Source organism: Schistocerca piceifrons, chromosome 8, assembly GCF_021461385.2.
Source record: "Schistocerca piceifrons isolate TAMUIC-IGC-003096 chromosome 8, iqSchPice1.1, whole genome shotgun sequence".
NCBI lineage: Eukaryota > Metazoa > Arthropoda > Insecta > Orthoptera > Acrididae > Schistocerca > Schistocerca piceifrons.
Genome location: NC_060145.1, coordinates 60,256,490 through 60,275,600, shown reverse-complemented (window position 1 = coordinate 60,275,600; position 19,111 = coordinate 60,256,490). Strand labels below are relative to the sequence as shown.

Sequence of the window (19,111 nt, the reverse complement as noted above, 5' to 3'; positions counted from 1 at the left end):
TAAATTTCCAGACAAATTAAAACTGTAAAATTGTCACTTGAAACTGGGTATTTTGGAAAATTAAAAGAGCGATTTTGGCAGCCCTAAACTTTCAGTTAAGTTCAGACACAAACTCAATTGGTCCACTTGGAACTGTGTGCCTATGAAAGATGGAGGCTTAACTTTCAGGTCATCTCCGTCAGAACTTCATTTGTGATATCATAAATGGTTATTCAGCAGAGAATAATATGTGATGCCAAGCTTCTTTCTCAGTAATCATTGGAAATATTGAAAAGTGAAATGGGTGTGTAACTGGAGTTTCTTCTCCTATTGTAATTTTTGTAGGTGGATGTTACAACTGCACACTTTGGTCACTAAAGTTGTGAATAAACCCCAAATAATAGAATGTAATATATTTTGTATGAAATTTTTGTGACATGCAAAAATTAGGTTAAAAATGTGTGACTAAATAATGTGATATAATTATTCATTGCCTCAATTGGGTTATATGAAAAAAGTCCTTTATAGGTCATTCTAAGTTGTGAAGCAGAATTCCCCATATCGCAGCTGCCTTACCACTTTCTATTAAAGGTACTAGATATTCACAATATTTGTTGTTTTCTTTCAGACACAGCAGTTGTCTCAAACACAGACTTTATCGCTGGGCTTGAACATACCAGGTAGAGGTCGGCTGAACCTCACACAAACACAGTCGAGTTCCATATCATTCAGTAATCCTTGGAACATTCTTCTTATGTTTGATCGCATTGCAGAGCCATTGTTTGTGCCTAAAGGAATAGACAACAGAATTGTGTTCAACCTCCCAACAAATTATCTGGTGAGTTTAAAGTGAATTAATTTTTCAAATTGCTAACAATAATTATAATAATCTTTAGTGTGTGCATCTGAGAGTCGTTTATTTATTGTTTGCTTTTTTAATGAGTGGGAGATAGCTCTGCTTTCCAACCTGCATTTCTTAAATTGAGTGCAGCCGTACATATGTTTCACTTACAGCAATAAATTCCTGTAATGATCAGACACAGATAATTTGTTCAGTTAACAGACAGGTGGAATAGCTAACACTTACCTGCAGGAGGTGTAACTTCCATTGGAAACAATAGTAACACGCATCTATAAATGACTGTTTTTCAGTGATCAATGACAAGCACTGGCATCGCTAGCAACATCCATCTTATTGTCTTGTGTGTGTATGTGTGTGTGTGTGTGTGTGTGTGTGTGTGTGTGTGTGTGTGTGTGTGTGGGTGTGTGCAGACACATGTGCACATGTGTCTACTGCTTCTCATTGCATTATGTTGTTCATTCTTAGGTCTCTCAGATCGTTCTTATTTCATCAATCTATCTCAGTCTTAGTCATCCAGTGGTTCTTCAACCAACTGGGTTTCCTTACCTATTGCTCTTCTATCTATCCTCTCCCATTTTTGCTTTGTGCAGTAGACATCTCACCTAGTTTCCTCTCAGCTTCTGAGCAATATCAGATTAACTCTGATTCCATATAAAACTGCTGTACTAACCAACTATATATTTTTATAAAGACATCTCACCTAGTTTCCTCTCAGCTTCTGAGCAATATCAGATTAACTCTGATTCCATATAAAACCGCTGTACTAAGCAACTATATATTATTATAAGGGAGGATAGGAATGCAGCAATCAGTTGCAATACCATTGCTTTTTTTATTATTCTTGCATATCCAGATTTCAGCTATAAATAGCCATCTTCATTGTATTTGAGTGAGTTATAATCCAACAAACTTCCAACAACACAAGTCGCCACTTGACTAGTAAAGTCATATGGTGAAATGTACTGCTGGGAGTTCATTGGATTATAACTCACCCAAATGCACTGAAGACGGCTATTTACAGCCGAAATATGGATATGCAAGAATAATAAAAAACCAATGGCATTGCGACTGATTGCTGTATTACTATGGGTCCTTACAAAATCAGATTGTTACATCGATTTTTATGTTGCTTCATATTCTGTATCTTTATTCTCTCTTAATTAGCCTCCATATCTTTTTGACTGTCTTCTGCTTGAATATTATCATTTCGTGTCTCTCTTCCTCAATTGTACTCCAGATTTCCACTACATACAATGTTGTAGGACATGTAGCATCATAGGCTCTTAATTTTTCCCTTGTTGAATGTTTTGTGACATGAATATTATCTTCAAACTGTAATAGCATTTTGATCCACTTGCAGTCTGCTCCTTGAATTCGTGGTGCTACATACTCATTCTCAAAACACCATCTTGGTGTGATGTATTAATTTCAGCAGTCCGTCGAAGTATTGAATTTGAGTTGCTTCATAACACTTGGAGTTGTATTGCAGGTGATCCTTAATGGAGCTGCTTTATTTGAATAATCCACAACATACCCACACTGAAGTCATTAACAACTTATTCAGTTCACTCTGAATTAACAGAGTAAGCAAAGTTAGTGTTCAGATTACCTCAGTTACTTTTTCTGCAGAAGCTTCACTGGTTTTTTCTCTTTCAAAGACTCTATATAAACCAAATAAATAATGTGATTCTTAAAGTTTCTCCAGTGTAATGAGCATTTCATGAAGCTTCAGGATTGCAGCTAGATGATATCAACAGGTTGCCATGATATTTTGGTTGACAACAATTCTGCCGCCTTCAGATGAGTATTTTACACTGGAGATTGCAAGATTATTAATTTGACATTTGAAATTTTAACTTTATTGGTTTGCATTCTCACAGAGTTCATATTGCAGTATCATTTTTATGCAGGTGCCTGTGCACCATAGATAGAACAATATTTGATGCTAAACTTGACACAAGGTGCTCACACTGTGGTAACCCATGCGCATGCACCTCCACAAGAAATTTTGACATCAACTTATTGACATGCATTAGCAGTCTCCAGTGTAAACAACTCACTTGTGAAGATGGCTGAATGGTTGCCAGCCTAAATATTGTGATAAGATCATCTGGCTGCAATCCCAAATTTCCATAGGCTAAAAATAATAATGTTGGCACTGGTAAACAGTGATCTGATGGTTAATTTTTTAATGAGTGTATGGGAACAGGATATGAATAGTGGTATACAGAATAAACTGTCCTGACTAATATATGCACATACATATATTTCGACAATTATCATACACGTGCACACAGTACAAGGTATAAGAACAGACTGAATTAACATGGCGGCTCGGTTGAGCAACCTGAGTCCCAGAGATTAATATTGTCTATGGTCTATGGTAGTACAAGTTTATATGCCAACTAGCTCTCCAGATGATGAAGAAATTGAAGAACTGTATGATGAAATAAAAGAAATTATTCAGATAGTGAAGGGAGACGAAAATTCAATAGTCGTGGGTGACTGGAATTCGAGTGTAGGAAAAGGGAGAGAAGGAAACGTAGTAGGTGAATATGGATTGGGACTAAGAAATGAAAGAGGAAGCCTCCTGGTAGAATTTTGCACAGAGCACAACATAATCATAGCTAACACTTGGTTTAAGAATCATGAAAGAAGGTTGTATACATGGAACAACCCTGGAGATACTAAAAGGGATCAGATAGATTATATAATGGTAAGACAGAGATTTAGGAACCAAGTTTTAAATTGTAAGACATTTCCAGGGGCAGATGTGGACTCTGACCACAATCTATTGGTTATGACCTGTAGATTAAAACTGAAGAAACTGCAAAAAGGTGGGAATTTAAGGAGATGGGACCTGGATAAACTGAAAGAACCAGAGGTTGTACAAAGATTCAGGGAGAGCATAAGGGAACAATTGACAGGAATGGGCGAAAGAAATACAGTAGAAGAAGAATGGGTAGCTTTTGAGGGATGAAGTAGTGAAGGCAGCGGAGGATCAAGCAGGTAAAAAGACGTGGGCTAGTAGAAATCCTTGAGTAACAGAAGAAATATTGAATTTAATTGATGAAAGGAGAAAATATAAAAATGCTGTGAGTGAAGCAGGCAAAAAGGAATACAAACGTCTCAAAAATGAGATCGACAGGAAGTGCAAAATGGCTAAGCAGGGATGGCTAGAGGACAAATGTAAGGATGTAGAGGCTTATCTCACTGGGGTAAGATAGATACCGCCTACAGGAAAATTAAAGAGACCTTTGGAGATAAGAGAACCACTTGTATGAACATCAAGAGCTCAGATGGAAACCCAGTTCTAAGCAAAGAAGGGAAAGCAGAAAGGTGGAAGGAGTATATAGAGGGACTATACAAGGGCGATGTACTTGAGGACAATATTATGGAAATGGGAGAGGATGCAGATGAAGATGAAATGGGAGATATGATACTGCGTGAAGAGTTTGACAGAGCACTGAAAGACCTGAGTCGGAACAAGGCCCCCGGAGTAGACAACATTCCATTGGAACTACTGACGGCCTTGGGAGAGCCAGTCCTGTCAAAAATCTACCATCTGGTGAGCAAGATGTATGAAACAGGCGAAATACCCTCAGACTTCAAGAAGAATATAATAATTCCAATCCCAAAGAAACCAGGTGTTGACAGATGTGAAAATTACCGAAAAATCAGTTTAATAAGCCACAGCTGCAAAATACTAACACGAATTCTTTACAGACGAATGGAAAAACTAGTAGAAGCCGACCTCGGGGAAGATCAGTTTGGATTCCATAGAAACACTGGAACACGTGAGGCAATACTGACCTTACGACTTATGTTAGAAGAAAGATTAAGGAAAGGCAAACCTACGTTTCTAGCATTTGTGGACTTAGAGAAAGCTTTTGACAATGTTGACTGGAATACTCTCTTTCAAATTATAAAGGTGGCAGGGATAAAATACAGGGAGCGAAAGGCTATTTACAATTTGTACAGAAACCAGATGCCAGTTATAAGAGTCGAGGGACATGAAAGGGAAGCAGTGGTTGGGAAGGGAGTAAGACAGGGTTGTAGCCTCTCCCCGATTTTATTCAATCTGTATATTGAGCAAGCAGTAAAGGAAACAAAAGAAAAATTCAGAGTAGGTATTAAAATCCATGGAGAAGAAATAAAAACTTTGAGGTTCGCCGATGACATTGTAATTCTGTCAGAGACAGCAAAGGACTTGGAAGAGCAGTTGAGTGGAATGGACAGTGTCTTGAAAGGAGGATATAAGATGAACATCAACAAAAGCAAAATGAGGATAATGGAATGTAGTCGAATTAAGTCGGGTGATGCTGAGGGAATTAGATTAGGAAATGAGACACTTAAAGTAGTAGAGGAGTTTTGCTATTTGGGGAGCAAAATAACTGATGATGGTTGAAGTAGAGAGGATATAAAATGTAGACTGGCAATGGCAAGGAAAGCGTTTCTGAAGAAGAGAAATTTGTTAACATCGAGTATAGATTTAAGTGTCAGGAAGTTGTTTCTGAAAGTATTTGTATGGAGTGTAGCCATGTATGGAAGTGAAACATGGACGATAACCAGTTTGGACAAGAAGAGAATAGAAGCTTTCGAAATGTGGTGCTACAGAAGAATGCTGAAGATTAGATGGGTAGATCACATAACTAATGAGGAAGTATTGAATAGGATTGGGGAGAAGAGAAGTTTGTGGCACAACTTGACCAGAAGAAGGGATCGGTTGGTAGGACATGTTCTGAGGCATCAAGTGATCACCAATTTAGTATTGGAGGGCAGCGTGGAGGGTAAAAATCGTAGAGGGAGACCAAGAGATGAATAAACTAAGCAGATTCAGAAGGATGTAGGTTGCAGTAGGTACTGGGAGATGAAGGAGCTTGCACAGGATAGAGTAGCATGGAGAGCTGCATCAAACCAGTCTCAGGACTGAAGACCACAACAACAACAACAACAACAACATGGTCTATATGACCTATCGACGCCACACAGCCCCCCCCCCCCCTCTTCCCCTGCAGTATGGAGTACCGCACATGAGTCTTGAGGGAAGATCATGTGGGCATCGATGCTGTTGGTGGTCGTACCAGCTGGTAGATGCACAACCGGGACCTCCACCCCGACCGGGGCAGGGTGTGGAGGTGGGGCAACGGGAGGCAGGTCCACCTCAAAGTCATTGAGTCAGAATGGATGGATGATGCAGTGGCCAGCCCACGAGCAAACGGGTCGAACAGCGGATGGTGGGGTGTAGATGTGGCAAGCCTGGATGCTAATTGAGCTGTCCGACGAGATGAAGGTGCAAATTTTTGCCTGCCTGCACTCATGAGGGAGGGTGAAGCTATGCACAAGACTGACGTTTAACTGGTCGTTGGGTGGTGGGGCTATGGTGTCTGGGAGCAGAATGAGAACTCGATCATCGAGAATGATGATTGAAATGTTGTCCATGTGGTGTGGGAGTATGTTGCAGAGCAGGGTGACTATGGAAGACGGTGTCTCCATAGTTGATGAGGTTGCAGCGAAACCCGCACACGGGGTGGAGAGTGACATGTCTGAGAAACGCGAAAGGTGGCGGGGAGGCATCAGCTGAATAAAACGGCATGGTGGCCCGAGGAGAAACATTGTCAGACTCCACATCGGGAGGGAGACTGGCGGGAGAGTCGTTAGGAGAATCAGCCTGAGCCAGCAGAGGGATGTCGGGGTCCACGAATGCTGGTTTGAGTCAGTGTAACGAAACAGTTTGTGGACTGTCTTTGATGATGATGTCAAAAGTTGTATCGCCCTGCCGGAGGACTTTAAAGGGGCTGAGATAAGATGGTTGTAGAGGTTGTCGGACCGAATCGTCTCTCAGCATTAGATGGGAGCAAGTGTTGAGAGCAGTTGGCATGTAGTGGCTGTGGCTGATAGGTGGGTGCAGGCGTGCATGTTTGACGAGGGTGCGTGTGCAACTTACAAAATCTGGGGAGGGGGAGAGAAGTCTTCAGGTACTTGAGGCTGAATGAATTCCCATGGTTGGATGGGGTTCTCCCCGAAAACGAATTCTGAGATAGTTCCCTGTAAATCAGGCTTGAAAGTTGAATGGAGGCCAAACAGTACTCATGGAAGTGCTTCGGACCAGAGGGAGTCGTGGCACCTGAGTGCCGTTTTTAGAGTGCAGTGCCACCGTTCCACTAACCTGTTGCTTTGTGGGTGGTACGCTGTGGTGTGAATTTTCTTTATGCCACAGACGTTACATAAAAAGGTGAACAGGGAAGACTGCCTCTACCCAGTGGGACATGTGGTCAATTGTGGATAGAATGTATCTGTGGCCCTCCGACGTTGGAAGAGGACCGATATGTACATGACAAAATCATCCTGGAGGGATGTCGAACTTGCCCAGTGGTGGGGTGGTATGGTGGCCGATTTTGTAGCATTGGCAGGGGATGCAGCTGTGTGCCCAGGTCTGACAGTCTCATTTTATATTTTTCCAAATGAAACACTCAGAGAAGAGCAGAGTAGTGGCACAGACGCCAGGGTGAGCGAGGTTATGCAATGCAAAGTATCAAAGGCCTGCCAGCGCAGGCGGGGGGGAGGGGGTGGGGGTGGGGATGGGGGTGGGGTGGGGTAGGGTGGGGTGGCGTGGCGTGGAGGGGGGGGGGGAAGAACGGGCTCAGGTACTGGTAGAAGACTCGCACCACACCCTGTCCACAATGCTGGGGAATGTAGATTTAGTAAACACAAGGGATGTTTGAGGGCCCGTGAGGAGAGCTTGAGATTCCTCGTTGGAGGCTTGTAGGGCGGCCAGGTTGGATAACTCAATGATGCGTCAATAGTATTGATCTGTGACAAAAAATCTGCAGCGATGTTTTCCGTGCCTTCGATGTAGTGAACGTCGGTTGTGAACTGGGAGACTAGATCAAAGTGACGGAAAATCCAAGGTGGTGGGTCCTTGGGGGTCGGGGGAGGGTTGCAGAAAGTGTCTGTGAGTGGTTTGTGATCCGTGAGGATGAAGACCGAGCGACTCTCCATGCTGGTGCGGAAGTGTTTGATGACTGCAAGGATTTTCTCTGTCGAAAGTGGAATATTTCCTCTGAGCCGTTGTTAGTTTCTTAGAGAAGAAATGTAGAGGGGAAACTGTGTCTGCCTTGTGTTGATGTAGTACCACTCCCACTGTGATGTCACTGGCATCCGTAGTGATGAACAACTTGATCGAGTGGTCAGGGTGGGTGAGTGTCACAACGTGAGCTAAAGAAGTCTTTAACGCATTGAAAGCCCCCAGCGTAGGTGCAGTCCAGCAAACGGGGTTGAGTCCTGAAGTCTGTTTACCCAACAGTGAGTCTGTCAGTGGGGCCTGCACGGTGGCAGTGGAAGGCGGCTGATGATGGTAGTAATTTATTGTGCCCAGGAAACATTGGAGTTCTTTGTAAGTAGCCGTGGGTGGCAGTGAAGTGATGGCGTGCACACGATATTTGGGAGGCTGTATTCTGTTGGTGGAGACGGTGTAACCTAAGAAAGTGACGGAAGGCTGACGCAACTGGAATTTTTCTTTGTTGATCTCGATGCCATTGGAGTTCAAGGTCTGGAGGACCATGGATAAATGATTTTCATGTTCCTCAGCTGACTTACTGAAAATGAGTGTGTCGTCCAGATGTGTGCAGCAGAACTCGAACTGTCGTAAGATGGAGTCAATGAAATGCTGTCACATTTGCGCCACATTTTTTAGGCCGAATGGCATGAACTTGTATTGGAACAAACCAAACAGCGTGATAATAGATGTTTTATGGATGTCATCTGGCGCTGCAGGAATCTGGTGGTAGGCACGTTTACAGTCAATAAAACTGAAGATTGTAGCGCCCAATAACATTTGACTGTAATCAATTAACGTTAGGCACGGGGTGACTGTCCATGACAGTACAAGCATTTAAACGTCTGTAGTCACTGCACATTCGGAAAGAGCCGTCATGTTTGAGGACGAGGTGGATCGGTGAAAACCAATTGCTGTCTGACGGTTGCAGGATACCTGCCTCCAAAAGTTGTTAATTTGCTGCCGGGCTGTGCACAACTTAATAGGGTTAGGCATCTAACCTTGTGCCTAATAGGAGGGCCGGCAGTGGTAACTATCTTGTGTGTCATTCCATCAGTGACGGAAGAAACTGAGAACTACACACGAGACTGCTCAATGTCCTGATGTGAAGTTTTTGGGCGGTGGGGTGCGATGAGGTGTAGCTGTTAGTGCGAGAGGGAAAAGGCAGCATGAAAGTCACATGTCTAATACGTGAGCACAGTGTGCGATTGTTTGGAGAGGGTGGCTGCACGCACAGCACGGAGTGGACAGGAATGCACGGTGACTGTCTACTGTCAACCTTGCACTTGGTACCCGGCGTGGGTGAGAGCGGCATTGGTGTCGCGTGTGGGACAGCGATGACCACCAAGTCTTGTGGCTGGTGCGCAAGAGAGGGGAGTGTTTATCAACAAGTGGGGCAGCTGCCTGCATGGTGAGCATGGTTGTATTGTGCGTGTGACTGTTATTAGAAGCACTGTCTGACACATATGGCAGTGAATGTGGTGAGCGCTTTGGGTATGCGGAGTCTTCTGGATGCGAATCATCACACTCAATTAATGTTTTTGGACTAACCTGATGAGTGTCCGAGCTGGTGTCTGCTGGAGAAACATGATTAGGTGGCTGGACTGTGGACTGCAGTTTCAGCAGTGAGGTATGAGCTGCGATGAGCTCATTGTAAATGTGTGCTATTCATCATTTCATCTCGTCATTTTCCAGGCGGAGTTGTGCCACTGAGTCATATTCTGACAGTATGTTAGTGACGCAGATCACAATGTCACCCGTGAGGCCGGAGCGCTTGCATACCAACTCACATGCTGCGAGAGAAATAGAATGTGGAACATTAGTGCAGGAGCACAGTATCTGAGTGTTAGAGGGATAGTGTAGCATTGAGGCCTGAACTATGTTCAGAGAGAGTTTGTAATGGAAAAAAAATCCATACCAAGAATTTGTTCATCAATGTCAGCAATGTAGAAAGTCCGTGGAACACACAGAGAAGGAGATAGGTGCACCGTAACTTTGACAGAGCCTGAGGTTTGTAACGTTGATGTGTTGACAGCTCATAGAAGTGACTTCGTCAGTGAAAAGGCGGGGGGAGCCATTGATGTAGGTATGATAGACATGTCAGCGCCAGTGTCAACTAGGAAAATGAGCCGTGATGAAATGTATTAAATTTTTCTACTATGTCAGTCACGTACAAACGACCAGTTGGCCGGGCGAGCGAGTGGGCAGAATGCAATGTATGAGGACGCCTGTGAGGTTCCCCTCAGGACTCAGTGTCTTTTAGGTCCTGCGGTCAGCGTTTGGGTGCTGGCAAGGTAATCAGCACTTCTTGGCATTATCGCCGAAAATCTTGTGGTACCAGCAGTATGGATGAGCTAGATGCAATGGTGGTGGTGACTGTGGCAGTGGAGGAGGCTTGTCCTCATTGATTTGTTCCGGCATGTATACCAGCACGTATGGTGCGTGGGCGATCCTGGAGTGCTTGGACGGTGGAGAGAGTGAGCTGATACTGCCAGGCGACGTAGAAGGTGCGGAGGCAGAGTGAGCCCTGCCTCTGCCAGCAGACGGCAGGTAAGCAGGAGCAGTTGTGCCAACTAGTGGTGAGTGGTGAGCTGGTTGGTGTTGTCGTAGCAATGATTACAGTTGGTCTGCGATGCAGATGTAGCAGGTGGATCTGTAGGTTGGCAGGCCACACGGCCCACAAAGTGATGTCCGGCATGGTGTGCTCTCTCAAGTAACTGAAGGTGGCACCAGAGTTGCGATAGAGTTCGGTCCCCCAGTGTTCCTCGTACAAGATCTTGACGATTAATTCTTGCAGTGAGCAGGCGAGTCGTTCCATGATCGTTTTCTTTGTGAACTCATACTTTGGTGGAGGCAGTGCAAGAGGAGTAGATCGCAAATTAAGTCCAAGTGATCATGGAGGTGCATGACAAGACACAGGAATTGAGAGTTGTCGTCGGACACATGATGCCACTGAAGAACATGCTCGACAAGCACAAACCATGATACAGGGTTGTCTTCGTGTAAAGGTGGCAGCTTCAGCAGGTGATCTGGGGAGGGGATGAAGGCAGCTTCTGTGTCCCTTGGAAAACTGGCTGGTCCATGGCAGGAGAGGCCGTACAGCAGGCCAGCACAGTAGGTGTGGGTGCGTTATTGGCAAGAACGTCTCTAGCAACGGTAGGTTGCATTGTCCTTGACGTGTAGCAAAAACCCGACGCGGCTGGCTCAGTCGGTACCATGGGAATGAGCGGTTGCGCAATATGTGTAGGGGTCCCATAAACTGGACCGTAGGTTACAGGTACTGATTTGAACTTGCCCATCTTAGAAATAATGCAGAAGGCCAGTGCGGCAGACACAGGTGGAACTGTGAGAGAGGTGAGTGGCTGAGCGGTTGGAACTGGGGTCCCCTGTGAATGTGTGTGTGTGTGGGGGGGGGGAGGGGCAGGGGGGTTAGTAACTCATGTGACAAAAGTGTGACTTCTCTGCGTACATTGAAAACATGCCCCGTGGGCTCAAACTATAAATTACCGGTTGAACTTGTGGAAGATCATTGTGGTGTGGTAAGACACCCCCGGAAGGCGAAACGTCAAAAGATGTACTCGAACCCACGTGGTCGAAAAGTTGAGCAACTGGTCTGGCGGGTGAGCAATGTGGTTGGAGATCGCGAATCACCATGGAGTAATGGAGAGCCGGCCATTGGCGAAGGATTGAAGGGGCCCGGCGGTTGTAGTTGGGCTTTCAAATCTTCGAACAAAGCATTGGGTGAGGTGGCCATGGCGGCGTGCGCATAACCTGTTGATTTACAACACCCGGCGCAGAATTCGTGGAAGACATAGAAACTTCAGGGTCACCAGCATGGGAACAGGATATGAATAGCGGTATATGGAATAAACTGTCCCCACTAATATCTGCACATACATATAGTTAGACAATTATCATATATGTGCTCACAGTACAAGGTATAAGAACAGAATGAATTAACATGGTGACTCGGCTGAGTGACCTGAGTCCCAAAGATTAATGTTGTGTATGGTCAATACGGCCTATCGACACCACAAGTGTTTCCTCTTAATAGATTGAAAATTGCAAACTCATTTAGCTGATTGACCAGATTTGTGTTGGTGCTTCCATATGGAGAAGGTGTTTATCATTTTAATGAGATCTGTTATCTGAGCTTATAGCTGTTTAAACAATGATGAGCAATTTTTTCTTATCTCTACCAATATCTTTCTACATGATCCTTAAAAATACTCAGTTAAAAAAATCACTATTTTTCTCCGTCTCAAAACAGATACACTTTTTCCTTTAAACTGTGTATGTGCTTTCACTAGATAAATCACTTTAACTGAATGAAGTTTCAGCTGTAGCTCCAATAGCAGTAAACTGTAATCACAAGTTCAGCTGAACAACATCTCAACCACACCACAAAGGAATGCAAACAGCAACTGAATATGAAAACAAGTTAGTTAGTTCCACTTTTTTAACAATTAAATAAATAATGCCCAATGATGGCACTGTTGACTGAAGTAAATTCTCTTTCTAATGCTGGCTTGTGCTAAGCATTCTTATAATAGGAAGCTTTGCAGACAATTTTTGATTTATGAAGGATGGAATTTGCTAAGACACAGCCTAATCCAATGAACATAAAACACAAGAAAAACAAAGCAATAAATCAGTCATATGCTTTACAGAGATTAATAAAAGTTTAAAATACATACTATTTGTTCTCATTATCAGATGTTGCAGAAGTGGAAGAAATGTGAGTGTAATAGTTTAAATTTTGTGACACTACAGTGTCTTTTTTAGCAGATGTTTGAATTTGTTTGTTCTGTGCAGTGTCATCAGTCCAATTTCAGTTTTACCATGCTTCCTCGATAATAATTGTATCACATTTTTCTTTACGTCTCCAATATTGAATCCAAGCATTACTGCATTCCACCTGAACTCCTTTAGACTTTCTTTCACCTCTTATTTATTTTCAGCTATTATTATCATTTGCATAATCCATCTATTCATTGTTCATTTAGTAGTACTCTTTGTCATTCTGTTTTCTTGTTTGTGCCCTACATAATCTTCTCCATAATTAAGTTGAAAAGTATATGTGTATTGCATCCCCTTGTTTGATGTCAGTTTTATCTGTAATTCATGTTTTAGCCTTGCTCTTTAATTTAATGTTCATCTCAAGGCATGTGTGCACCCTACAATAATCCTCCTGAGCTCTTTAATTGCTTTTAGTACACAGTACGTAATTTCTTGGTGAATGCTACTGTATGCTTTGGAGAAAACAATTAAGGTTGTCAATATCATATTCCCAGCATTTTACTGATATTTCTGTCCTTGTAAATATGTTGTTGATATTTAAATAAATTGTTTTTTTTTTTTTCCAGCCTTTTCGTTACCAGTCAATAGCTTCCGATTTAGCTAACAGATTTGGTGGGCCATCGGATAAATTAGAAATAGATGTGAAGTCCATCACCCTGCCTGATCTTTCATTCCCCATGACTCTTGGCCGCAAAGAGAACTTCTCTCCTCTTATACCATATCATAACAGAATGGCAGCACGGCTGGTAGAAACATTTGTGGGTAAGTACTATAGTAGAAAAATTTAATACATGTTATATCAGTTTAACCTTAATACCTCTTTAGTTAGCAGAATTTGGAAATAAATTCAATATTCTGATTAAAATAATTAGGCTTTTTCCATTGGCTAGGTTGATTAAAATTTGCTACCGTTATGAGTATCTTTAACAAGGACTAATTAATTATTTTGATATTGTTGATTGAGGTAGCACCATTGTTTCAAGAATGGACTCACATTCTCAAGGGGTGAGGTCCAAGTTCCAATCCATCTTTCCAGATTTGGGTTTTCCATGGTTTCTCTAAATCACTTAATGTTAATACAAAGAAGGTTTCTTCAGAAAGGACACTTCCATTTCTCCTTTCCATCCTTTTTTCAATCCAACCAGGTGATCCATCTTCAATGACCTCCTTGTCAATGGAGTGTTAAACTCTAATCTTCCTCCATTTCTGTTTTCTTGTTTTATAAATCATGTTTGTGATATTTCTATATGAACTGAAATGTGTAGAATTGTTAGAATGGAACATACACTTTCTCAGTGAATGCATTGTTACATGGTTGCCATTTGTGTGTTTTCACTTGTCAGTGATGAGTGGCCCGGTGCACCTATATCATCTCGCACTTAAAATTTGGGTGTGAGCAGGGCTGTCAACAGGTGATGGCAGCATTACTGAAATGCGCACGGTACCAGCATTGTGGAGGTGGTGTGGTGGCAGAATCAGCTGGCCTGATGCTGTCAGTTGTTGGTGTCATGTCTTACACATTGTAGGCATTAACAAGAAATCAATGTGATGCATAATATGACTGTAATAGTGGCATTTCTGCAGTCAGGGTTGCCATTTAGGTAAGGAATAACCCAATGATACACAGAGACTTTGAATCTCAACATACAACAGTGAGCCAAAACATTATTACCACCTGTTTAACAGCGTGATGTTCCACTTTTCAAACACAGTACAGCAGAGACTCTGCTTGGCATGAATTCTAAAAGTGTTTGACAGGATTCCAGAAGTGCATGGCACCAGATGTCTATGCAAGGGGTCAAACAATTCCCTCAAATTATAGGATGGTGGTTTATGGGCACACAGCTGGCACCTAATATGTGTTCCAATGGGTACAGATCAGACACATTTGCTGGCAAAGACATCAATGTGAGTTCACTATATTGCCCATCAAACCACTGTAGCATGATTCTGACCTTGCAACACAGACAGTTATCCTGCTGGAACATATCATTGCATGGAGGGAGACTTCAAGCATGATGCAGGTCATCCACAATAACTTTCATGTAGTTCACTGCTATCATGATGCCTTTGATTGCCTTCCACAGTCCCATGGATGTCCAACTCAATATACCCCATAGCATAATTCAACCCCCACCGGCCTGCATCTGTGGCACAGTGCATGTTTCGAGCAGCCACTCGCCTGGATGAAGTTGTGTAAGGACCCAACCATTGACCTGGTGTAACAAGAAATGCAATTCATTCAACTGGCAATACATTTCTGTTTCATTTATGCCACGTGGCTAGGGCCTACCGTCGGGCAGGCTGGTCGCCTGGTGCAAGTCTTTCGAGTTGACACCACTTCGGTGACTTGCGTGTCGATGGGGATGAAATGATGATGATGATGACAATGCAACACCCACTCCTTGAGCTGAGAAAATCTCCGACCCATCCGGGAATCGAACCTGGGCTGTTAGGTATGATATTCCATTGTGCTGACCACTCAGCTACCAGGGGCTGACATTTCTATTGATCCAAGGTGAAAATCAGTGATGCTGCAGCCACTGCAATCATAACTGATGATGTCGTTGGTCCAACACAGAAACACATAGGGGTCATGTGGTGTGGAGCTCCATTTTCTACAATTGCCGTTGAACAGTGTGCTGTGAAACACTTGTGCCTGCACCAGCATTGTACCCTTCATCGTATCTGCCGCAGATCGCTGCCTATCCTGGATTACACAATGAGGGTCCTCCAACCTCTGTGTTTCGTGATGAGACGTGGTTGTTCAATATGATATGGCCTACTCATTATTTCACCATCCCTTAACCACTTTCCATAGGTGTTCACAAAGGTAGCATACAAACAGGTGACCAGCATCACCATTCTAGAGATTCTCTTTTCCAGCCACAGTGCCACAACAATGTGCCCATTGTCAAAGCTGCTTATAACAGTGGATTTCCACATTTTCAGCCCGTACCTTTGCCATAATGACTGCTCATTCATCACTCTTTCACTTACATTCTTTCCTTACTGCATCAGATGCCCACAGCACCACCAGTAGACTTTCAACATGACAGTGAGCAGTGGTCATAATATTTGGCTCATCAATATGTATCATTTATCTTAGATAGAATGATACACAAATATCTTACATTCTCAGTTGTTCAATCCAAACTAAATGTTTTGGACACAGACCAGTCACTCTGTGCTGCCATTGTTGGTCAGTGATAGTCTTAGGGGTGTTGTCCCCACAAGTTTCTTAGCCAAAAGCTACCAGTTTCTGTACCCGAATGCTGTTGTCTGGCTTGAGACTGTGGTTAACAAGACAGTAATATTTCTCTATGCACTGCAAATGGATGTATGTGTAATAAACAACAAGGTATTGTTTTAAATTTATCAGATGTAATGCTCCTTAAGCAAAGATAGGGAGAAATGATTAACAGTATCTTTTGTGTGAAATTTCCTGAAGTGAAATTAACTGCTATGCTTGTGTTCATGCAATTCTGTGTAAATTAACTACAGAAAATTTGTGAAAGAATTTAGTTTCAAAAGTAACCAGTTTTGAAAAGGATAGATTGTTACTCACCATATAGAGGAAATATTGAGTTTGCTAACAGGCACAGCAAAAAGACTGCTATACACTTGAACATTTGGTGAAAAGCTACCTGTAAAGAAGGAAACACACACACACACACACACACACACACACACACACACACACACACACACACACACACACACACGTTATTACTGTTTCTGGCCACTGAGGTCAATTAAACAATCACAAAAAAGTTATAGTTCATAGAACCAGAACAAGGTGGGACAGCATGAGTGAGCAAGCATTATGGTGGAAGAACAATACTAGAAAGCCCATGAGTCATTGCAAACTCATTTCAGCACGATAATTAATAATCCATATTGTGATCCTAAGTACAATGTAGTAGAGAGTGGCCAAGTTTCATGATGTCAACAATCTACACTCAGCAAACGATATGTCATTGGGGATCCCGGCCGCTGTTTATAAAAAACATCAATCTCTCCTGTTGTTGAATCGACAGTGGTGTAATTCTCATAGTTTCCCTGTGGAGAAGGCATGATGGAAAGACACTGGAAAAGTACAGGGCTTGGGTTGATATTTGAGGTGGTGGAGCTGTTGCCAGCTGATTGGACAGCAGATGAGGGCAGAGCTGATTTGCATGCCCACTAGGCACACCCCTTTTGCTTCAGTGTCGAACATCATATAGTCCCACTTGGCAGTCATGATACCCAGAACCCATCTTGGGAATTGGCCATATGAGTGGTCTCAGACAGTGGTACCCACCGCATATTTGGGGCTGTTTCTCGACATCTGTTATTATGGCACTGGCTGCAAGAGGTCCAGTAGTGTGTGCTGCCAATGAGCCTGCAGAATTTCAGTTAGGGAGTGGCTCTGGACTGGGATGTTCTTGCAGGCTCATAAAAAAGCATGCAGCACATATTCCATATTGGTAGTGCTGATGGTTTTGGTCATTTGCATTTTGAATGTGAGCTTGAGGCTCTCAGCTGCATTATTAGACCTGGGACAAAGAGGGGCAGATAACATATTTTGGATTTTATTGTTTCTGTAGAAGTTCATAAACTGAATGTATCACAATTGTGGTCCACTGTCTGAGTCCAAGATGTGAAGAGCAGCCTCTGTCACAACTATCTTTTTTAGCGCACTGTGTGTCATTCAATATATGAAATAACAATCATCATAATGAGTGGAAATAACAGACACTGAAAAGCTGAAGATGATCATATTGGATCAATTGCCAGTGTACATCACTGAGAGGTAAAAGTTTGAATGACATGCACAACTAAGAACTGTATTATAATTAAATTCACCTGTGGGAAGTGCATATCCATCGTTTGCCTGGATATGATGTAAATATGGTAATTAACCCAACACCATTTTAAACTATTCTTCATTTATTGCTTTAAATTTCACCAGACAATGAAATATATTAATTTAAACATTCTGTGCTGCAACTAACACAGGCTACCATCTCAGCACATATGAAAGCAGACTCAACACAGAATACAATGCCGGGCACTGTTGCCATGATAACAGTACCATTTAAGAATCACCATTTTACGTAGTACTGTTTAGAAGAGTGCATAATTGGAATTACAGTTAAAAGTTATAATTCATTGACAATTTAAATAAAGTATTGTTACTGTAAAATATGGTTACAAGTTTTGCATAAGCAGAATTTAGTTAGCAATACATTTTATATAATAAACAATTGATAAGAAAAAAGTCAATTTACATTTTAATTACTGGGTGGTTTTTATTACTAACATTCCCCCTGAGTCCTTGATAAAGGGTGGACTCACTGATACAGTCATATGTGTGGAAGAAATGGCATAAATATGTTCAAGTCAGTTACAAAATATCAAGTCTTCCAGAATTTCGCTTAATTCACTATTTTATACAAAATAATAATATTATGGTATCAAACAGTGCCTCCTTTACATCTAATTATGCTTGAACCTGGTAAAGTATCAAAATTATGTATGTCAGAAAGTTAACTATAGTTACAAATATCATTATCCCATAACCTATTCATCAGGTAATCCTTTTTTAACTGTATCAGCAAGAACATTACATAACAAAAGATGTACCATTGACCAGTCCCATTACAGTGGATAGTTGGGGCTGAGTTTGGGTATTTGAGTGAGTTACATAGGGAGGTTTGGAGAGCATTTCAATGGCCTCTACCCATGTCACCAAGGAAATGCCAGTCACTGTCGAATTGTTATGCTATGCTTGATGAGAGTGTGTTGATGTATGGCATGTGTTGTGCCCCACTTGTAAGAATACTGATTTGGTGTGGATGTGCCACCATGGTTGTTTCAGTGTCATTCAGGACAAAAAATTTTGCAGCAGCACCGTCAGTGTTGCCATGGAATGTTCTCTGTCCTGGGACAAGTCTGGCCAGTAAATGTGCCATCTGCAAGTGGCATTCTCCAGTGGTCTGCGTGCAGAAACCACATGCTGCAAGGGTGATGCTGCATAGGATGAGAATCCGACGGTAGCTTTCAGTAACTGAATACCGAAGGATGCCTCTTATGGTTTGCTTGTGTTTGATGTTGTAGCAGGTCCAGAGTTTGAAGCTCAACAGGGGTGTTGGTGAGCAGGCATATGAAGTGTACTACCTGTTAGAGGACTGGCCCCTCTATTATAGCATGAATAATCTTTTGCATAGTGATGGGCAGCTCATCAAGAATATCCAATAGCCTTCCATCAATAGCAAAACTCATTGGATCTTGTTTATCAAAGTGTGGATTGGGATGCATGGGTTTCCAGGAAAACACATCTGCATTGGCATGATGAGAGGCAGATCTCTAGTGGATTTGGTATTGGTATTTGCTTATGAAAATGACTACCTTTGTAATCTCTGAGCTCT

The 19,111-nt window shown here is 42.4% G+C and overlaps 1 protein-coding gene across 1 annotated transcript in view; it reads left to right on the top strand.

Annotated features, from left to right (window-relative positions):
* The first annotated feature begins 204 nt into the window (after positions 1-204).
* LOC124712074 (phenoloxidase 2-like) overlaps positions 205-19,111 on the top strand; it is a 229,089-nt gene continuing 210,182 nt past the window's right edge. The window contains exons 1-4 of the mRNA XM_047242369.1: positions 205-251; positions 325-361; positions 608-817; positions 13,265-13,460. Coding sequence (XP_047098325.1) covers positions 205-251; positions 325-361; positions 608-817; positions 13,265-13,460 — 490 coding nt within the window. The remainder of the gene's footprint in view (positions 252-324; positions 362-607; positions 818-13,264; positions 13,461-19,111) is intronic.